This window comes from Poromitra crassiceps (assembly GCF_964638095.1).
Source record: "Poromitra crassiceps genome assembly, chromosome: 4".
In the NCBI taxonomy this organism is placed as follows: Eukaryota; Metazoa; Chordata; class Actinopteri; order Beryciformes; family Melamphaidae; genus Poromitra; species Poromitra crassiceps.
Window position 1 is genome coordinate 675,396 of NC_139626.1, and position 22,445 is coordinate 697,840.

The window sequence follows — 22,445 nt, forward strand, 5'->3', positions numbered from 1 at the left end:
ATGAGAGGGATTAGTTCGCTAGTCACATACTTATCATAATTATCTAATTATCACGTTAGGCAAAAACAAACAAACAGATAAAGCTAGTGGAACGGGTTTAATTGAGAGGGAAATTAAATAGAATCCGGTTTCTCGTCGAGCAACATTTGCTGCGACTCAAGGAAGGGACTCCATTCCTGTGTTCCAGCCGTTTGTTGTCATTATTCTGAGCTAACTGTCAACCAGAAAACCACCTGTTTTAAACGTTACTTCAAAATGTCTTCAGACTTTGAAACCTACGAACAGGACTTTGGAACCCTTACTGCAGAAGTAACCAACAAAATTGGCAAAATTCCCAAGCTAAGTGGAGGTAAGGGAGAGAAATTCATCACCTATGTATCGCTGAGCTATGTAGCTACCTGCTAGCAAGTCTCAGCTGAGAAGGCTACTACTGTTAGCAGGTGTAGCTTGCTTGTTGTTGTAGTATCATGTCATCAAAGTACCTGTGCTTTTAATTGATCTTCTGGTAAAGCTGTATCCGAATAATTGGTGAAACACAGATAATGTGCGTCCTTACTCTGTAAATAGACTAACCTCTGACTATAATCAGTCACAGTGGCTTGACATGTTATTTATTAATGTACTTTAGTGTAAAAAATACTAAATGCTCGGTAGCTGACAGAAGATGCTCTCCCAGGCTGCTGAGAACAGAGCATCTGTCTTATATGTATAGTAAAATGTAATTATCATGTTATTATAATATACTATGGTATTGTTATACTATACACAACTTTTGTCATGCTCTGCTTTGTGAATTTGGACAAGGACAGTAATAAAGGGCCAATTTAAAATGGCTCTCACCAGAGTTTGATACCTCAACCTGAATATCTGTAACTGGTGCTTTAGAAACATCAACATCAATTTGTTGTACATTGTAGTTAATGTTACATTAATGCTCTCGTGTGTATTATACAGTATTACATTTATATGTCAATATGTAGTAGCCTATCCATGTGGCATCTAAAATGTAGCTTACATTTAATTTCTTTTTTGCATTTGTAAATTACTAGACATCTCACGTGCTACATGCGCTCGATTCCTAGGGTTGACTCCCCCTGCAGCTTGCCTGCTGTGCAGGCTCGCATACGCAGCTCGGCCGCTGCACAGCCTTGCCCGCAGCTCGGCTGCTGCGTGGCCTCGCCTGCTCATCCTTGATGAGCCGTGATGTCACTCGAGCCACTGTGATCTTATCTTAGTCACAATTTGTGACGCCGTTGTGTGTGTGTGTGTTGAATGCATTTGCAATTGCTGAACATACTCACCCTGTCTGAAAATCTGACTGGTGTGAGATATGGAGAGATGCAGCAGCAGCTTCCTAACAATCCAGAGAGGTTTGAATGCGATGGGTCTGTCCTGGGCTCTGAGGGCTTTAACTCAGGAACTCACAGCTGGGATGTTGAGGTGGGAGACAGCCCACACTGGTTTCTGGGTGTGGTATCAGAGTCTGTCCAGAGGAAGGGAGTCATAGAGTCTGGATTATGTGGAATATGGTTCGTAGATGGTAAATACATTGTAGGCACCCCATCAGAAGAAGCTCAAGAGGATCAGAATGAGTCTGGACTGGAACAGAGGAAAGCTGTCATTCTCTGGTCCTGATACTAAGACAAAGACCTTCACACACACTTTCACTGACAGGATGTTTCCCTACTTTGGTAGCAGTGTTTGGCAATGGCCTCTGAAGATTGTACCAGTGAAGGTCTCTGTAACAGTGGAACAGCAAAGCAGTTCTATAAGAGCGTCTGTCCATATGTCTGTCTGTCTGTCCCTACGAAAGAAAGACCTTTGATGTTCCTTTAAAAAAACATCACTGTTACTTAAAATACAAAGTTAAAACTCGCATGTGGCTGTATTGACCCCCCCAAACACACACAAACACAGCGCCCCCCCTCATCCACACCCACCCCCACACACCCCACAGGAAACCGCAGCAGCAACAACAAATCAACCAATGGTAGAGAGAAAAAGACATAGCCCAACCCGCACATAACTGCTAAGATTTAAAAAAAAACGCGAGAGGAAAGGAGGGCAGAGAGAGAGACGGGGGGGGGGGCACAGAGAGGGGAACAGGTCGAGAGCCTGCGCCTGCACATGACATCCCTTCCCACCCCACACAGTAATACAAACATGATCCCACAACACAGCACATAGCCATACATTGCAAACCTACACACGTACCTGGATATCATTTATGATGAGGCCTGCAAACTTAAGCAGATTGCTGAATGCGTAGCAACAAGCACATCCATTTGTTTAGGGAGACGAGGAGGAGGGGATAGAACACACAGCACCCCCATGTGGTGGTGGTGCTGTAGTGTGCTTACAGTTAGGGCTTCAGACATGTAGGTAGGGCCTCGCTGCACATACTTCTGTCTGTCAGGATATCATCAGTTAAATCTGTTCACAGAGAGAAAGGCTTTTATTTAATTATTTTTATTACTTATTTTTATTTGTAAGTCATGGCAGCCCATCCAGCCACAGGAAGGTTACAGATAGCTAGGGGGAGACTTAAATGGGCAGAGACAGATGGCTGTGCTACAGGTTGTACACATTAATTTGCCCCCTAGTGGTGATGCATTTATTTCACCCATCTCTTATTCCTTGTAAATATATTTTTCCTAATCATCGTTTAGCTTATCTTTTTGGTCATCTATCAGTGTTGTTGAATCAGCATAATCATGCATGGCTCGATATTAACCTTTTGAGGCACCTGTCCTTCGGACAAGTACATTTATCTTTCACTTGTCCAGGGCCAGGCACAAAAGTTACTTGTCATTTTACAAAAACAAATCCCCATTTTGTTTGCGATGGAGGTTTTTCTCAGACAGTAGAAAACAGACTTTATTTGCCTCACCGTCAGTCATTTAAAATGTAAATTAACCTATCAAACAGACGTTTCACAATTCACTCAGCTCTTCTGATAAATTCGGCATCATGTTTCACAAACCAGAATTAAAAAAATGCTAAAATGGGTCACCAAATATAGTTGGGTGGCTGTTAATATACCTGGACGGCCCACCCAGGTAAAGTCTATGTGCGGGAAACACTGGACTTTTACAGTAACTTGTCCGGTGGGGCAAGTCGATTTCTCTTTCAATTGTCCTATCAAAATAATCCACCTGTCCCGGGCCCGGACAAGCCTTAATGTCGAGCCCAGTCATGACTGTTATATTTTTACTATTAGATAAGCTGGATTCTCATAACCTCATTCTCATAACCTCATCACCATTACGCGCAGTGTTTGTTCTAATCTGTGTGAAAACCTGCCGTTATTTACATTTAAGGATAACATTGGTAAGATTGTACATTACAATCATACAATGTATACCACTGAATACTAATGTAACGTGTTTGGGACATTGTCTTTTTCTTCTGGGCTCCTCACACTTGCTCATTCATTTTTCGAAGGGCACAACCTGTCAGAAAAGTGTCGCCTGACTGAATAGCTCTGGTTTGGAATTGGCATCTTTGCAGAAACATGGTGGCCCCTTCCACAGATTGGTTCCACTTTGGTTCCAGTCCACCATCTGTCCACTCTTTCAGCGTAGACCCATGTGAATATGTACAAAGCAAAGGAGACACATTATAACCATAAGTAATTGTTCAGCGTGCTCTGCCACTAGCAAGAATAGTTTACACTTGATTTTTCAATTCTCTTCCTACTCATCAAGGCGTTTTCCTCCTTTCCTTTCTGTCTCTCCCCGGCTCCTCTTCCTGAAGTGGCTGAATGGCGTCCCTCCATGTAATACATTGATAATAGCTGCAGACAAAAGGGTCTTTGTCACTGCTGTTGTTGCATCTCTCCATTTCACATGTGCACATATGCTGATAATGACCAGGGCATGCGAACAACTGTCCTTGACTGTCTCCATTCACACAAGAATCAAATGAATGTGTTTCTATATTTATTTGTTTGCTGTGTTACCACCATCCCCCCAAAACTTAAGGGTTGAAGAATTATTTGAATACAAATACAACAGAATGCTAGGCCTTGTTTCATTAAATATTAATATAATCCCCCCCCCCCTTATGAGTGTTTATGGAAAAAGAAGGCCTGTCAATCATTGCTGCTCAAATATTGAACATTTATTCAATATAATTCTTCACTTGCCAAGCCCAACTTCTTCTTCTTCTTGGTCTTGTGCTCCTCATCTGTCCGTCAGCAGGTTGTCGTCTTGGTAAATTTCCATGCATATTTCACAGCCCTCCAGCTCAGGCCCTAGTTTGAGAAAGCCATCGCCACCTCACCTTGCAGAGAATCAATGGCCTCTGGCTGTTTACTGTGTAGGCCGTGTAGGCTGTGAGGCTGTTTACTGTGTAGGCCGTGTAGGCTGTGAGGCTGTGAGGCTGTTTACTGTGTAGGCGGTGTAGGCTGTGAGGCTGTTTACTGTGTAGGCTGTGAGGCTGTTTACTGTGTAGGCCATGTAGGCTGTGAGGCTGTTTACTGTGTAGGCTGTGAGGCTGATTACTGTGTAGGCTGTGTAGGCTGTGAGGCTGTTTACTGTGTAGGCTGTGAGGCTGTTTACTGTGTAGGCCGTGTAGGCTGTGAGGCTGTTTACTGTGTAGGCCGTGTAGGCTGTGAGGCTGTTTACTGTGTAGGCCGTGTAGGCTGTGAGGTTGTTTACTGTGTAGGCCGTGTAGGCTGTGAGGCTGTTTACTGTGTAGGCCGTGTAGGCTGTGAGGCTGTTTACTGTGTAGGCCGTGTAGGCTGTGAGGCTGTTTACTGTGTAGGCTGTGAGGCTGTTTACTGTGTAGGCTGTGAGGCTGTTTACTGTGTAGGCCGTGTAGGCTGTGAGGCTGTTTACTGTGTAGGCCGTGTAGGCTGTGAGGCTGTTTACTGTGTAGGCTGTGAGGCTGTTTACTGTGTAGGCTGTGAGGCTGTTTACTGTGTAGGCCGTGTAGGCTGTGAGGTTGTTTACTGTGTAGGCCGTGTAGGCTGTGAGGCTGTTTACTGTGTAGGCCGTGTAGGCTGTGAGGTTGTTTACTGTGTAGGCCGTGTAGGCTGTGAGGCTGTTTACTGTGTAGGCTGTGAGGCTGTTTACTGTGTAGGCTGTGAGGCTGTTTACTGTGTAGGCCGTGTAGGCTGTGAGGCTGTTTACTGTGTAGGCCGTGTAGGCTGTGAGGTTGTTTACTGTGTAGGCCGTGTAGGCTGTGAGGCTGTTTACTGTGTAGGCCGTGTAGGCTGTGAGGTTGGACACTTGTGCGTTTTAAAAATGAATTTGAGGACTGGCAAAAGGCAATGGAGGCCAATAAGAAATGAAGATCTTGACTCTTTTTTATTTTTTATTTTTTGCACTGCTGCGATCCCACCACTGATAGCCCTGTGATTAGAGCTGCAATGATTAGTCGATCGACAGAAAATTAATCAACAACTATTTTGATAATCGATTAATCGTTTTGAGTACAATTTTAAAGAGAAAAGGTCTAAATTCTCTGATTCCAGCTCCTTAAATGTGAATATTTTCTGCTTTCTTTACTCCTGTATGACAGTAAACTGATATTATCTTTGACAAATCAAGACATTTGAGAGCATCATCTTGGGCTTTGGGAAACGGTAACACTGATGGTCATTTGCTACCATTTTCTGACATTTTATAGACCAAAAAACGAATCGATTAATCGAGAAAAATAATCAACAGATGAATCTATTATGAAAATAACCGTTAGTTACAGCCCTACTTGTTATCTGCTGCGATCCCACCACTGATAGCCTTGTGCTTTGCTTTTGAGCTGGAAGTTTTGTTGAGTCTGCATTTCAATTATTGAAAATGCTGCTAATTATTTATAAAATGTATTAAACTCCCAGAAAATGTAAACTTTTCTCTGATTGGAGAGTTTGAGGTCGGCGCAAATTTTTATCCAATCAGAGAAAAGTTGACATTTTCTGGGAAACGGAAGGTCGGATCGCGATGCTATAATGAAGTATTCTTTCACCCCGAATCCAACGCCCCCATCCGTGAGTCTCTCCGCCTTACGGTTGCAGAGATACGCCTTGCATGCAGGACTACAGGAGAGAGATAGAGGACAGCGGGGGGTTGGGGGTTTCTAGTCACTGACCAAACACTCTATTTCAGTGATTGCTGTCAGAATATAGAGCCAATTAACACTTATTTTAACACAAAAACATAACTGAATGTATCTTTAATGGTAGGTTGTGACACATTTTTCCTTTATCAAATAATTGCCGGCTCCTGTGATTTGGATATTGCACTTAGCCATATTGCGATGTCAATTAATCGTGCAGCCCTCGTTAGTACACACACACACACACACGCACACACGCATACACGCATTGCACACACACGCATACACACACTTTGTAACTCTCACAAGCAGTGTAGGAATTTAGCCAGGGGAAAGGGGAAAATGCCCCCAAGAAATCTCAGAATGCCTCTAAAAACTGTGATCCAGGGGCAAAAATTGCCCCCAAGATTTATATAATTTTCTTTCCATTCAATTCATTTAAGTTCCATCTCTAACACACACTCAACATCTGCAAGCTGGTTCCCCGAAGAAGATGAAGAAAACAAACGGTGCGCTGTTGTCCACACTACGCTTTAGCAACTTTACGCAGTAATTATTTTCTTTAAGTGCCCCCAACATTTTGTAAATGCCCCCATTTTTTTAGACTGTGGGGGCAAAATTTGCCCCCCAAAATATTTTTGTTCAATTTCCTACACTGCGTCACAAGTCCTAATGAGTTTCAACTGCTAATGTAGAAGAGCAGCCACGGGGGTGAGGCGCAGCACAGTGCGTGAAGTCATTGTGAGTGGGACTCAGACTTCTGGCAAGCGAGCAAAGCTGACACCTCCCTTCCCTTTGAGTTGGCACCAGGTGTCTCACCGCTCCTCAACACAAACCTACAAAGGCCTCACGTCACGCACGTCGCCAATGAAGACGAGACATCTAATGTTGGCTCGTGGTGCGGAGAGAATGTGTAAATATATCTTCAAATGTGTCCTCATGTGTTGTGCTCTCTCAGTGTCTCTCTCTCTCTCTCTCTCTCTCCCTCTCTCCCCCATTGCGGGGGAGGCGGGTTGTTGTCAGGAAGCGCTGTTCCTCCGTCGACTGATCAATATGCTACTGTTTTTTCTTCCCTTTCAGAGGAGAAGACACAGCTGGTTCTAAATGTCGACAAACAGCTTGAAGAAGTCAGAGAGTTGGTACGTCTTTGATCAGTAATTTTCCTCCTCTTCCCATTTCCTAAATAATGAATTTGCGGAGCGGGAGGGGAGGGGACAATTTTCACCGGCACCAGACAAGTGTACCTGCATTATCCTGGTGGTGACATGACACGCACGCACACACACACACACACACACACACGCACACACACACACACACACACACACACGCGCACACACGCGCACACACGCGCGCGGGCGCTCGCGCGCGCACACACACAAACACACTAATCTGCTTTTAAGTGACACCCTTATGACACATTTCAAGCCATTATCTTGAGGTTGGAGTCTTCATGTTCGCTGGTTAAAAATGACGGAGACAAATTGTTGTTGCGGTCGTGGTTATTATGTCACAGTGATTAGTCTCTTCCCAGTCTGCCACAGAGAGACTTGTCTAGCCATGCGTCACACGTACTTTGACTTCACTCACTTGTGACATCGTCGGGCCTCTCTGCGTGTCGCTGTGGTGACGGGGCCGTCACACCTGATCGTGTATTTATTTACAGAACAGCCTTTTTCTGTCACCACTTTGATCACACTTGAGTGGCGTGAATGTAGCAGTCAATGCTTTCTCCACCATCAACGCTGGAACGGATTCAAGCTAATGCCCCCAAGTTGCTCATTTCGGAAAGTTGCTCATTTTCACAACTGTCACAATTTCTGTTCTACCGCGAGTTTCTTTTTTTAGTCATAGATACTAACTTGTGAAGAGTTTTAACAATGCAACATTTACAGGAATATGTAGATTATGAGGGAAACATGATCATTAGAGCGGTGGTTTGTCAAAGTGGGGTCCGGGGGTCCGTGAAGGGGTTTCAGGCGTTCCAGGGGGGGTCCCCAGCAAAAAATTGTAATTTATGTTCAGCAATTCCAACCATAAGTAACACAATGACAGAATGTATTTTGGTCATGGGGTCCATACACGTTCTGTAATAAGTTAACACTTCAAATGCTGAGTTTACACTACAAGACTATTCCCCCGATTTTAGCTAGGATTCCCAGTTGGGCAGAGTCGGTCTTTGTCTACGCTAGTCTGCAGTTGTTGTGGGCAGTTGGAGTGGTCAGTTGGCACCAGAATCTGTAAGTGTATGAGGGCTACAGATTCTCATCATCAAGTGTGTGATGGGATCAGACTGCCTCACGACGCCACAAAGATTCTATCAAACATCTTTGAATTTCCAAGCCGACTCTGGACGCAGTCGTGTAGTGTAAACTCACCAACAACTCAAATGCACGATGCTGTCAATAGCCAATGGAAACTATGAAGCTAATGCAGTAACAAACCAATACAGTGTTTAGCCCACACCAAGGCACAATGGAGTAAATACAGGGAAGACTCAATTACAGCATCAAAGACAACATACACGGCACTAAAAGCCGTTTTCTCACAGGTCGAGCAGCGTCAAGTCAGCCAGAATAAAAGGAAACTTCCGGTCAAAATAATGCAATTTGAAAAGTTTGTGTGTGCGTGCTGCGTGCGTGCTGCGTGCGTGCGTGAGCCGAAATACCCTAAGTACCAAAGAGGAAATGAAGAAAACATTTGCAGAGAAATCCGCTGTAAATGAACATGCAATGTTGTGCCTTCGAAAAGTCGATTTTAACCCACAGTGAGTCGTGCACGACGTGCAGTCATACTGTAAATCAGCGGCGCTTTTATTTTGAAGGTAAAATCGCCTCGCTTCCGGTATGGTTGCGTGAGCTAATGCGTTTGCTGCCTTTCAGGTGGGCTCAGTTGCTGTGACAAGTCGTGCTGTAGTCAGTGTGTGGTCCCCATGGGTGGTCCCTCATCTGAGGTCGTCGTTAAGTGTGTGACCCCTAGTCTTTCAGTCATCTGCAGGAACCAGTGGGTTAGTGTGTACTCCCACTCTTTTCATCATCTGTTAAGAGTTTTGAAAGTTGTCTAGCTGAACCAAACAGACCCATAACTACAAAAACTCAGTAGAAAACCAAAATTAAGAAGAAGGTACAAATAAGAACTAATGGGAAATGCAAAACTATGATAACTTATAAATACAAAGTGCTTCAAGTCAAGTCAAGTCAAGTCAAGTTTATTTGTATAGCCCTAATTCACAAGCATGTCCAAGAGGGCTTCACAGAAAATATGTCTAGCTAATTCTAGCTGACACAACAGTAGCAAATTACAGAATAATGATAACACATTGAACAATTGATAGAGAAATATAGAAAATATAGAAATATAGGAGAGAGCGGAGGAGAGAGCAGGAGAAGGGAGGAGAGCAGGGGGAATGTGAGAGAGTGATGGGGTGGGGAGGGAATGGGAAATGTTGGGGAGTATAGGAGGTGGGGAAGGAGCAGGGGAGGGGGGAAAGAGGAGAGAGCACTATGCTTCACAAAGCATACAGATGCTTATAAAAAGACAACAGAATAAAAACAGGAATCAACCCATGGCAACAACTTCAATTTAATCGTATAAATAAGCTTAATTTACATGATCAATAATGAGAGACACAGCAGTTATCCACAGCGATCCGATCGTCATGTCAGCCGTTCACCTCCTCCACAAACTTCCAAACTCTCGAGTCTCGCATTTATGGATGTGATGAATCAATGCCCAGCGCACGTGGAATGTGTGCTCAAGTCCTGCACAGGTTTTCCACAGTTGGCTTAATGTAGATGAATGAAACATCAATGTGCATTGTTCAATGTTTTTATGTGGATATAAAATGTAAGTTTAGACAGCCGTCATCCTGCGTGAGAGGAGCGCCGGTTCTTCTGTGAGGATATTCCTATTATTGACACCCCCAAAATGAATAATGAACATCCTGAACCTCTCATATTTAGATTCTTGTTTGTACTCTCAATCATATTGTAGTAGTGTGACTAGGGATGTTCATCAATTATCGAAAATCGATAATTGATCGTTAAGGATTGGAATCGATCCTGTGGCATTTGGATCGATTTTTTAATTATTAAAAAAAATATATATATATTATAATTTTTTTTTTTTGGGACTAGGTTTGGGTGGAATTCGTTCCTCCTCGCCCCACTCCATTGCACAGCCGACTAACGTGAGGTGGAGCTTCATATAGTCTCTAGTTTTCTGGCTGGGCACGGGCCTTTGTGCCAACAAAACTGTTTTAAACATGGGAAATTCACACCGGCATGCGCCGGGGACAGCAGTGTTGGAGAGGAGACACATTGAAATAAAGAGTTCATTGAGGAGAACACGTTGTCTTTCGTATTTTCTGCCATAGGCATTCATTTTGTAAAAAAAAAAAAATTGAAAAAAAATAATAATATTGAAAATGTTCTAAGTATTAACACGTTCACTGCCAACGACGTATTACTCCGTCAAAAAAAATCCAACGGTTGACTGCCAGTGACGTATTACTCCGTCAAAAAAATGATTTTTTTTTTTTTGACCGTGGGATGTGCATCTAACCCTTTTACATCTCTTATATAAGTATTGGACGTGTACAACGTGTACAACCCATTCCACCGACCCACTAAGTGGCGACAGTGCTTTCCTGACTAGAGGAAGGCAAGCAAAAAGCAGTGTGACGAAGCCATTCTCATGAAAATGGATTGGCGAAAACGCTTTCGTTTTCGCGCTGATTGCTGGCGATGCGGGATTGCAAATTTGCATAATAGATTACGGGTGGAACACACTTTGAAACACGCAGCATAAATATGACCAGAATCGCAAAAGCTTCATCAAAGCTCTCAACCAAAACTCCAAGAAGCGAGCGAGTCCATCCAGACTTCCTCAAAGAGCGGCCGCGCAGACAGGCAGCAGCAGCAGCAAAGCAGTGAGACTGGTGACAAGCTTGTGACACGGCCGCTGCAGCCAAGAAGAACGCCCACGGAGGGAGGAGTTGGAAGCAGAGGGGGGTTTCCTGCTGTTATGGAGGAAATTACTGTTCAAAACTATTGTTTAGATGTCTGACGTCTTACTGATGCCAAAAATTAATGGTTAAAGTGACTGTTCTATCGAATTTCACAAAAAGCCGTTTATCTCTGAATAATTTTTCTGACGCTGAAACCATGCTGTATTCAACTGCTAATGCTTACATAACTACTAACTCTACAAACTAACTCTTTTAGACAGAGAAAGCACACATTCTATTAGTTCTTTTGAGATATTGTGTGTTCACAAAATCTTAGCAGAAAAGAATCCTCGGGTCTTGAAAGATGAGCCAGAATCCTCAAAAAAACCCTCTGGCAGAACCTACCTACAGTAAAAAAAAAAACGTCTGGCAGTGAATGTGTTAATATGATCGATAATCGATAATTGATCGTTAATTTTCACCGATTATCGATTTTGGAAAATTTTCAAAATGAACATCCCTAAGTGTGACAGTGCAGTGTTAGTGGCAAATCCTCGAATGGTTGTTGATGGGTTGATTGCTGGTTGCAGCTGGAGCAGATGGACCTGGAGGTGCGGGAGATCCCCATCCAGAGCCGAGCCATGTACAACAGCAGACTGAAGAGCTACAAGCAGGAGATGGAGAAGCTGGAGAAAGACTTTGTAAGTACTGTAATGCTTCCCTAATCTACTCGCCTTGTCTGCCAATGGGCCATCGCATTTCCAGTATAGTAGGTGAGTTAACTCTGAAGGTTAGGTTCCTGTAGATTGCCCTTCACGTTAGTATTCAGCTGTGTACATCATCCCATTAAAGATGATGTAATGAGTATATGTAGATTTAAAGAAAATTATTAAAAATGTACCTCTTTGAAATGCATATCAATGCAAAAAGTAGATGTTTTTAAGTGGGGTCATGAGGGTATAATATTTTTTTTGGTGCATGCTATAAAATTCTAGGAAAGTTGTAAGAATCATAAAGAATTAACATGATTCTGTGTCAGAAACTGTGAAATTGAGATGTTTTAATTGTAAAAATGCATGCCATAACTCATCTTCTCCATGCCGCTGACAATCCAATACCTGCCACTGACAATCCAAATTAATCTGAAGCAACACATACCTACGTAAATGCCGTCCTAAGGTCCTTACACATCGGGAGCGTTTTTTTCGTGCGATTAATTCACACGTCAATAATATTTCCGAACCTATATCAGTCAATGCAACCGTGCATACCAACGGCGAAGTTTCGCTGAGCGTTATTGCAGTGTTTATTTTTTCGAACCACGGTCGATTTTTCAGAAATTCGCTTCCGACGTGTACACATCTGTGTCTGTGATTGACAGGTGGGTCAAAACTCGCATCGCAATTTCGTGCCGTATATTCGCATCGCACTTGATGTGTAAAGACCATCCTGGGATATCTGAATCATCTGATGACTATATTAAATTATTCTCTACAATACAAAATCATTTTTGGTTAATCCCCGACATGTCTGTGCCCCCACCCCCTCACCCCCATTTCAAATATAGAACAAACAAGTAATCATGCCTAAACAAGTCATTTTTGATGGCAATATCAGGCGCTAGTGATCTGTGAGTACACACAGAGACACGCTAACTCAGATCACAGAGGAGATCTCTATGACGGTTCGCTTTCCTCGCCATGGGCATTTAATTGGCTAACGATTCATCTTTAGCTTTTCTTCTCCCCCCACTTATGGTGGTTAATCATCAAGCAATTAACACCCGCTGTGGCTGGTATTGGTGCTAATTTTCATTACTTGCATTTTTATGCCTGCGTTAGGGGCGTATGTGCGGAGACCTTGTCATCACTGTATAATCTGGATTGGGGGGGGGGGCATTCCTCTGTCCACTTTATAAGATGCTCATCACTTGTGTTTGAGAGAGTTCATTTGGATTTTTTTTCACACCTATTGTGTGTGCTAGGGTCAAAGGTTGTGTACATTTAAACCTGGATCACCCACCTGTCACACGAACATCTACTATATCTGTTCTCTAGTAAATCTGATCAAAACTGGAGGATGTGAGGGATTAGGACTATAGTCAATGTATGTATGCATATTGCATAATATGCATACATACATTCCCACTATGTAAAAAACATATTTACGGATTTAAAGAAAATATTTTTTCGATGTTGTTTTTTTAAAGTTTTGGTCCGAGTTAAATGTTCTATGGTCTCTCCCGATTCTAAATATAGCTGAACCGTTTGGTTTGACCAAGTAAAACTATTTTTATAAGCATTTTACGAAATGTCTATGGGAAAATAAATGGCGGATGGAAATCTCTGGTACAGTGCTGAAGCAGGAAGTGACGTTCACTTTGGCTCTCTATTGTCACATTCATTTGCAAACTGAAACAATAAAAGAATCCGATCGAAGGCAAGGAGGAGTTCAGCCTCCTCCTTCAGATGTGTCAAACGCTACAGCCGAGCTCAGCCTCTCACTTCCTGCAGGCCCAGAGAGTGCATGACACTCGGCACGAAAAGCATGGAGTGGAAAAAAGGCGATCTCCTCTCTCTTTAACGTAAAAAGCTCAGGCTTTGTTGTGCTTTCCCTGGATATCAAGGTCTTGCCACTCCCCCGCTGCCCAATCCGCACACTCCACCCCCTACTGGCCTCCCGGGGGTGTCTCCCCCCTTAACCTGCTCTCTCATCCTCTCGTTCACCCGCGGTTTGAAGTCTTCCTACCAGTGGTGTGTGCCAGCTTGAGACCTCATCACCGCTCCATTCCAGGCAGGGCCTGAGTCGACCTCGGTAACCGAGCCATTTTATCCAGGGAGACAAGTTATCAAACAGCAGTGTTGGGGGGTAACTCATTACAAATGTAACATATTCCATGTAATGTATTACTTTTAGCAGTAACTCAGTCATATAACTTATTACTTATAGAATTTCAGTAATATTATACCAGTTACATTCTCAAGTAACTCAAGTTACAAATTGAGTTACATTTTATTAAATCAAAGCACATATTTAAAAAAAGATACAATCATTTCCTAATCAAAATGTGTGTTTTTATAATAATAATAATAATAATAATAATAATATATTTATGCAAATAACCACTATAGATGACAATAACAAAGGAAAAGAATAACATTTAGAATTTTGGATTGTTTACACTGACTTCAAGGCGGTTGAAATTATTTTTCGGGATGGTTCCGGGGCAGCGATGTCATTCTGCTGCTGCTGTTGTTTTGGTAAAAGTAATGCAAAAGTAGTGTAATAGTAACGAGTTACTCTACACAGAAAGTAACTTATTACTTTCAACTGAAAGTAACTAGTAATATGTAGTATATTACATTTTGAAAGTAACTTGCCCAACACTGTCAAACAGGCATCCCGAAGGTGTATATATGCGATGTGGCGTGGGGGGTGGGGGACGGCAACAACAATAAAAACGAATTAAAATCCTGTTTGATGGATGTCGGGCGAGCAGAATGACATGGCTCTTAGCGATGGCTTTGATCAGGCAGAAGAGAGGCCTAATGCAGGCTTCATTTAATGAAATCTATCGGCTAAACAGACCCACCATCTTCAAACAGCCACGTTTTGGTCAAGATGGGGGGGTCCACACGTCTGTGCTGTCTCACTAAACACACAGTTTCTGAGGGCCACACTGGGCCAATTGTAACTGTGTGAAACCTCTGACATGGGCATGATGTAGTCATAAGCTGTCATTCAGCAACACTGGCTCAGAAAAATGTTTGAGATTTTTGTCACCCTTGGTGGTTAGTCTTTTCTGTTAATATTTTAATTGTCATAGACTGCTATGCCCATCCTTTCTTTTCCTTTTCAAAGGTTTTCAACGTTGTAACACTCGATCTATGCTTCATTTGAACTGTAGGTTCAGTAAACAGTTTTAATTCTAACACAATGAATCAAACCTAAGATTGTTAAAGTGTGTACAATGTGTCTGTTTTCCAGTATGAAGTGGTAACACAATTTCAGACAAAAATGTCTCAGGCCCATTTAACACATCAGGTCAAATTTCACCAGAGACGTTGGCCACAAAACATAAAGGAACATCTCAAATTCACTGTAGTTACTTTAAATGTCCACAGGTGAATTTGGTGAGTCTTCATTAAGCCTTGAATAATTTAATCACAAAATAAATTTACATTTATTTTTTATTTATTTTTTTAGACCTAGTTCAACATACTGAACATATTAGATTATTGTTTGGGAAACGACTTTGAATTGCATTTCTCACCATTTCATTCAGAGTGTGCTACTTTTATTTACGGTACTCTTGACAGTGGTTCTCAAAGTGGAGTCCCCGACAAAAATGATAATTTCTAGAATTCCAACCATACGTTTCTGTAATAAAACCTCTAAAAGTGTGACAACACTCCCACTCTCCTGGCCCCCTGTCTTGAAGGAGCCTGGTGTTGGGGTCGTTAGGCTGATTGGGTGCACCTGGGTCCGGTAGACTCATCCTACTATTTTAATCAGGGGGCTGGCGGCGCGGTGCGGAATTGCTCAACTGCGCATGCGTGAAGCGCATCCCATCACGAGACCTCGAGGGCAAACCAACGAGGCACGGTATAAATGAGCGCTGCCAGTTCAGCGGGCGAGCCAGCGAGGGGCGCTAGAAAGGAGCGCACTCAATTTCTAGTTAGGTTTAAGACAATCTGGGAACCGATCGGTTAAAAAAAAGAAGAGAAGAAGTCAGAAGTCTGTCTCGAGAGATTAGGTTTAGACCATTCAATCTCTCTCCCTCCTCACGATGCACCTTTTGGCCCCATTTACACCTGGCATTAAAATGTGTTTTGAGTGATCAGATTGCAATTGGATAGTGCTTGACCACATTGACTTGATTACATTTACTCCCGGTATTAATATGTGTCTCTAGTGTCCACATTGAGATTCGATTGCGATCGCATCAGGCAAGCTCCATAGCGTAAAGCAGCAAAAAAACAGCGGGGACTGCTGTTGTATGTGGATTGAGAACACTTTGCATTCACACTTGTGTTCAATGTGGTCACAATGCGTCCCTGACCACCTCTGGAGGTGGTTTGGCCGATCCCCCTTAAGGGAGATGCCAGCCACCCTCCTGAGAAAACCCATTTTGGCCGCTTGATGTTGTTCTTTCAGTCATGACCCATCCTTCGTGACCATAGGTGAGGGTAGGAATGAAGATCGACCAGTAGATTGTGACTTGTCTGACTCGGCTCTCTTTTGTGTGGTAAAGCGAACGCAATAGCGCTCCCGCTGCTCGATTCTCTGGCCCATCCCAAGCTCCATGTCCCCTCACTCGAGAACAAGACCCAGAGATACTTGAACTCCTTCACTTGGGGTAAGGACTCATTCCAAAACAATAATTAATTAACTAAAATGAATGGAAAATTAACTAGACAATGAAGAAAGAATTAGGGCACGCACATCAGCTCAGCACAGCAGGTCAGGTGCAGGACACATCAGCTCAGCACAGCAGGTCAGGTGCAGGACAAATAGATGATAACCATTAGAATATAAGTAGAGTCTGCACACTGAAAATAAAGCTTCCGGACTGGTCAGTTTATTGATGTTTCGACCAAGACCAAATACCTAGACAACACAAACTATATTAAAACAAACAGGACAAAAGGTGCACCGGTGAGGAGGGAGAGAGACTGAATGGTCTGAAGATCTTCTTAAACACAATAGTACACCGGACCCAGGTGCACATAGGCTATTTCTTGACTATAAAGAAAAATGGGCCAATGACATCTGGCTCAAGCCAAAACTCAGAACATATGTTCAAATTAAAAATATGTTCACTCCAGAACCCTATGTTACTTTACCCCTGGATAGATCCAGAAGATCTTTATGTGCCCAGTTGAGAACGGGTACCCTCCCTTTGGCTACTTAGGTTGGCAGGTTCAATTCTATTGCTGAGGAGGAGAGACTTTGTACTGTATGTGAATTAGGTGTTGTGGAAGATGAATTTCATTTTCTGTTTCATTGTTCGCTATATGAGGAACCAAGATTGTCTCTATTTCAGTTAATGCAAAATAAGAAACCTGAACTATTTTGCTCATGAGATGATGCTAAGTTGGAATGGTTATTCAGAGATGAAGTCTTCAGTTTGGCCAGGTTTATTGGGAGGGCTTGGAAACTCAGAATGGAGAAGTTAGCATCTGAATATACAACTCTGTCTTGTCTTGTTCATGTTTGAGCTTTTTGTAGATTGTTTGTTGATTTGTTTGCTGATTTGTTTGTATCGTTGAATGAACTTGAATGATTTGTGTCTTGTAAGCCCAGATGGGCTGGGCACCATGAATATGGTGCATGACACAGAAATAAAAATCTATCTATCTATCTATCTGCACCCAATCAGCCTAAACAACACCAACCCCAGGCTACTGCAAGACAGGACCAGGAGAGTGGGAGGGTCATCACAAAAGCTAAACTCTGATCAGATCATGGGGGACCCTGGGAAACATCTTATCAAATGGTGGTCCGTGCTCTAATTTGTGTCAGTTGTGTCAGTGTCCTTGACATGAAAAACTAATTAAAAACAACTGCTCTATGAAACCCAGTTTCACTTGCAGGAGAGGCTGTTCATCTGCTTTTGCAGCAGATGGCGGTATTGCTCCAAGAATTTAGGTGTAGTAAGTTACATGACAAAAACAATATTGAGGCACATTTACCAATTAGTGTGTCTTCTTTCAGATGTATGGGTGGACTTGCTATGATAAGTCCCGCTTATTGCTATTTCTGACCTCTGCCTTTATCCGTTGTAATAGAGCTTGAAAATAATGTTGTTACAAAAAGAATGTCCTCGTGGTAAAAGCCTTTCTGGGACCATCTATCTTATCCTGGTCCGGGTTCCAACTCTTCTTCAACTCTTTCTTCAGCTAAAGTAAAAACAAAAACAAACACGCAAATACAAGCACAACAAAATATGATCATGTAGTGTGTGTCAACCTGAAAGTCTAATTTATTTTCTAAATGGCTTTGTAAACATTTCACATTGACTGTGCTAGTCACCGATTTTCATGTCTCCTTATCCAGTGAATCATTCAGACATAAAGTATTGTTACTACTGTAGTAATTCACCTCCTCAAGTTTTTACGTTTAAATCCTCTCTTTTCAATAGCACAAAGTTTCTTGTCTGGTCCAAATAGATGTTTTGCTTTCAAGGATCGTTGACTCTGACAGCAAATCTTTCTTTATTCAATATCAAGAACTAGCCAGTTTTATTGTTGATGAGAAGAGTTCACATTTTTCTGTCATTACGGGCAAATTAAAGCCAGTAATGGTCAAGGCAGTTTTGTCAACAGTCGTCGTATAATTGATTCAAATTTTAGACATTAATTTCTTTAGATCCACACCAGTCCCGAATTAATAGAAAGCTATTGTCAATTTGTCATGATAGGTTGTCGACTATTTCTTCAGGGACCCTGAAGACGTCATTCACCATTGAGCTTCAGTGTTTCTTTTGTAATACATATTATCCCGTTATTAAATTGGTTTGAGATTGAGAATGGTAAATATGTTTTCAGAGCACATAATGCGAGTTATTGCCAGATATGAAAAATGGGATGAGCTGGACCTTCTAATTCACCTGAAGTGCTTCATTTCAAAAGAGGCCTATTCAGTAAAGCCCACGATGGAATGATTCTTCTTTTACCGTACTTCATTCCAGGCTCTGCTGAAGTGGCCCTCTGGTGACATAGACATATTTCTTATAGATACAGCAATCATTGCTCTTGTTTGTCTTTTCTGATATTAAATCACTAGGGCGACCGTCGCAGCGATGGAAGTCTCCGTTACCTCAACTATCTCTCGCACTTTTCTATTAGAGTGTTGTTAGACTACGAGTCACAGTCACGGTCAAGTAGGATATCCGGACCGTTTTTTTTTTTTTTTTTTAACTTTAATAAAACCTTTAGATGGAAACTTAGCCTCCCAGTGTCTAGCCAGGGAGTTAATTAATGCATTTGTCAGTCAGCCTTGAAATATTGGAACAGTTTATTTGTCAGGTACATTGAGGTGAATAGAATGAAAAAGCTGTTGGCACCAATCCCATTTTCTTTCTTTCTTTCTTTCTTTCTTTCTTTCTTTCTTTCTTTCTTTCTTTCTTTCTTTCTTTCTTTCTTTTGCCTCGATATGTCATTCTCATTGTCATAACATAAGTGATCATCACTGACCTTCAAGAAATAATTGGATGAAATGTTGCTTCCTGTTAGGCCAAATGTGTGAGTGCTGTACTTACGGCATTAGCACATTTCACCTTTGTGTACTAGATGTGAATGGGGAAAGATGATTTGACACAAATGTGTCAAATGCAGATGAGTTCAAATCTGCTGTGTGTTGCATCATAATAACATGCTTCAGATGAGACAAAGCATGGCAAACTTCTGTAACTCTTATAGGATCAATCAGTTGTAGGGCTGCCACTAGCGATTATTTTCATAATCGATATTATTTTCTCGATTAATCGATTACCGGTAGTTGTTTGGTCTATAAAATGTCAGAAAATGGTAGCAAATGACGATCAGTGTTTCCAGGATGACACCCTCAAATGTCTCGTTTTGCCCACAACTCAAAGATAATAATATCAGTTTACTGTCATACAGGAGTAAAGAAACCAGAAAATATTCACATTTAAGAAGCTGGAATCAGAGAATTTAGACCTTTTCTCTTAAAATTGTACCCAAAACGATGAATCGATTATCAAAATAGTTGTCGATTAATTTTCTGTTGATCGACTAATCTATTAATCGTGGCAGCTCTAATCAGTTGTGGTAGAGACTTGACTTGCCACATAGCTCAGGCTACAGTTGGGTAACCATGAAGAATCCTATCAGTCTGAAGTTTGCCATAAGCCTCTTTTTCTCCCTGGCTCCAAACCCAGGAGCTATTGGTTTCCTCCATATCTGAGGGTCATCCATGATGGATTCATCTCTGAAGATGTCATCTAGAATATAGGATATTATCCGTTTGCTTTCTGCAGAAGGTTAAGAGTTCACTCACTGTGTGAAGCCTTATGCTTCACACAAACCAGGCTAATATCTCGGTATATATTTGTTGAGCATTCCTTCATAATGCAGCCAAATGTAGATAGTGATGCTGCTCTAAAGCCATCTCTGAACATACAGTACCATGCCCATTGTCAACTAGTGGTCATGGACAATTCAAGGGCATGGAGACTTTAGCAGTTAGTGGTCATATACTCATGATGACAGGCACAATTAGCATCGTAGAGAAATACGTTTGCAAAGTCATTTTTCAGAAAGTTGCTTTATTTGGAGACACTCTGTCATCATAAATACATTATTTTCTAAATACCAATGCGGATAATTAAGTTGAGAGTGAGGTTTAGATGAGAGATTTTAACACCACTGTACTTGTCTGTACTACTTGTGTTTCAACATGAGCAGTGTTTGTAAATGTGCGTTGTTGTAATCCACCTCGGAGGTTCCTTGTCGTTTGCCCCCTGTCCTCCATTATGGCAACTCCTGCCAGCAGACGACATGACAGGCAAACATTAGTTGGATGTTGGACACTTTAAATCGCCTTAGGTTGCCTTGGCTTGCTTGTTCTTATTAAACACTTATGTCTCGGCAGAACACTGAGGAGTAAAGGCAGATTACGTCTTTTCATGGTTTGTTGCTTAACAAGCCATCAATGACACACAACCGATTATAAAAGACCCCCGCAATTGCAGGGATTTTTTCCCTCTCTATTTCCTCTGAGCCCAGTACAGATTTAAGATGTAAACAAATCGATCTTCTACTGTGTTTATGAATGATGTCTTTCATTTGGAAGTTGTTGTGCACACTAACTCTTCGCCGAGCTCTTTGTGGATTTGTGGCATTCGAGGCTTTTCCGTGTCCATAAAGGGGACACGGAAAAGATGGGCGTCATTAGCGGATTAGCCTCTTGTTGTCACTCATTATGAAGCCATATTTCCAGGGGTTTGATGGTGTAATGGCAGTGATGGTGTTATGATGGTGTAATGTGGTGTTGGCACGGCAGTGATGGGTCAAAGCTTGGTTGAAGGACTGTCACAAGAAGGACAACATTGTGTTGTCCACAAGTGGTGCATGGCTGATTTCCACTCATTAGAAAATATTGCAGAGACACACTCAGGACACCCTTTTTTTCATTAGTTTTTTTTTTTTTTTTTTGCTTTTATTGTATAAGACAGTAGATTTGACAGGAAGGGTGGTGCGAGAGGGGGGATGACATGTGGCAAAGGACCGCGGGTCGGATTCGAACCCGCGTCGGACACGCAAAGGACTGAGCCTTAGTGGTACGTGCTCTACCAGGTGAGCCACTGGGACGCCCCAAGTCTTTTAAGGAGATTTTCAACGTGAGGTTGAAAAGAAAGGTGTTCAACAAGCCAAATAATATCCAGAGATTCTACTCACTACTAACATCGTAATTCTAGTGATCACCTTTTTTTTATTATTATTATTTTTGGTGCATTTTTGCCTTTTATTTAGATAGGACAGTAGGACAGACCAAGAGTGAGGGGATGACATGCGGCAAAGGACCTCGGGTCGGATTTGAACCCGCGTCAGCCGCTCCTCCATTGTACACGTGCTACCAGGTGAGCCACCAAGGACGCACAAGTCTAGTGATGACCTTGATTCAATACTCTGTCTTCCAGGTTGACCACGCCCCTATTGGCAAGGTGTCACTCAATGATTTGATTTGAATAGCATGTCAATGCTGTTATCTATAAATTAATCAAGCCGTGCTCATTAACTCGCTATGATGCAGATTAAACAGTTGAATCTGAAACTCCATTTTCCACGGCTACTTTAATAACTTTCCAGATTTTCTACATCAGATCCCAAACTTAAGAATGCCGGTCGCGACCTCGCCCGCAGCTCGGCCGCTACCAATTGTGCGCCGCGCCGGAATCGGCTCTCTAATTATACTAGTAGAGTTAGGCCACTCCCACTTTTGCCCACGAGGTTTTCTGCCGTGTTGAGTTTCATCCAAAACAGTCAGGTTTTAATACCACGGCTCACACTAGTTCTGCTCAGCAGGAAACTTGTGATTTGGAAGGTCAGTTCTGTGTGATGTAGGAAGTACAGTACTCCTTTATATCACTGAAGTCACGGGTCAATAGGAAAGCCAGTGTTAAGACGGCATGTCTGAACTTATCCGTCTTTGTGTGCGTCTTTCTACTTCCTGTAATGTTTTCTCTATCTGATATAGAATGGAATTTCACCACTCTTCATCCCGCTATAATGATTCTAACAGTGTCTCTCCGGTGAGCAGACATTTATAATAACAGAAGCAGGAGTCCAGGAAGTGTCTTATAAAAGTGTATTTAATAAAGCCATTACAAATCTCCTCTGATCATCATTAGAGAAGGACTGCAAACATCTCAACATACATTGATGTATAGATGACATGAGGATTTATGGAA

General features: G+C 42.2%; 1 protein-coding gene across 2 annotated transcripts in view; it reads left to right on the forward strand.

Annotated features, from left to right (window-relative positions):
• Window positions 1-205: 205 nt before the first annotated feature.
• vti1a (vesicle transport through interaction with t-SNAREs 1A) overlaps window positions 206-22,445 on the forward strand; it is a 191,898-nt gene continuing 169,658 nt past the window's right edge. For both annotated transcript variants that reach the window (XM_083635728.1, XM_083635729.1), the window contains exons 1-3: window positions 206-349; window positions 7,141-7,199; window positions 11,599-11,709. In XM_083635728.1, coding sequence (XP_083491854.1) covers window positions 256-349; window positions 7,141-7,199; window positions 11,599-11,709 — 264 coding nt within the window. In that variant the 5' untranslated portion in view covers window positions 206-255. The remainder of the gene's footprint in view (window positions 350-7,140; window positions 7,200-11,598; window positions 11,710-22,445) is intronic.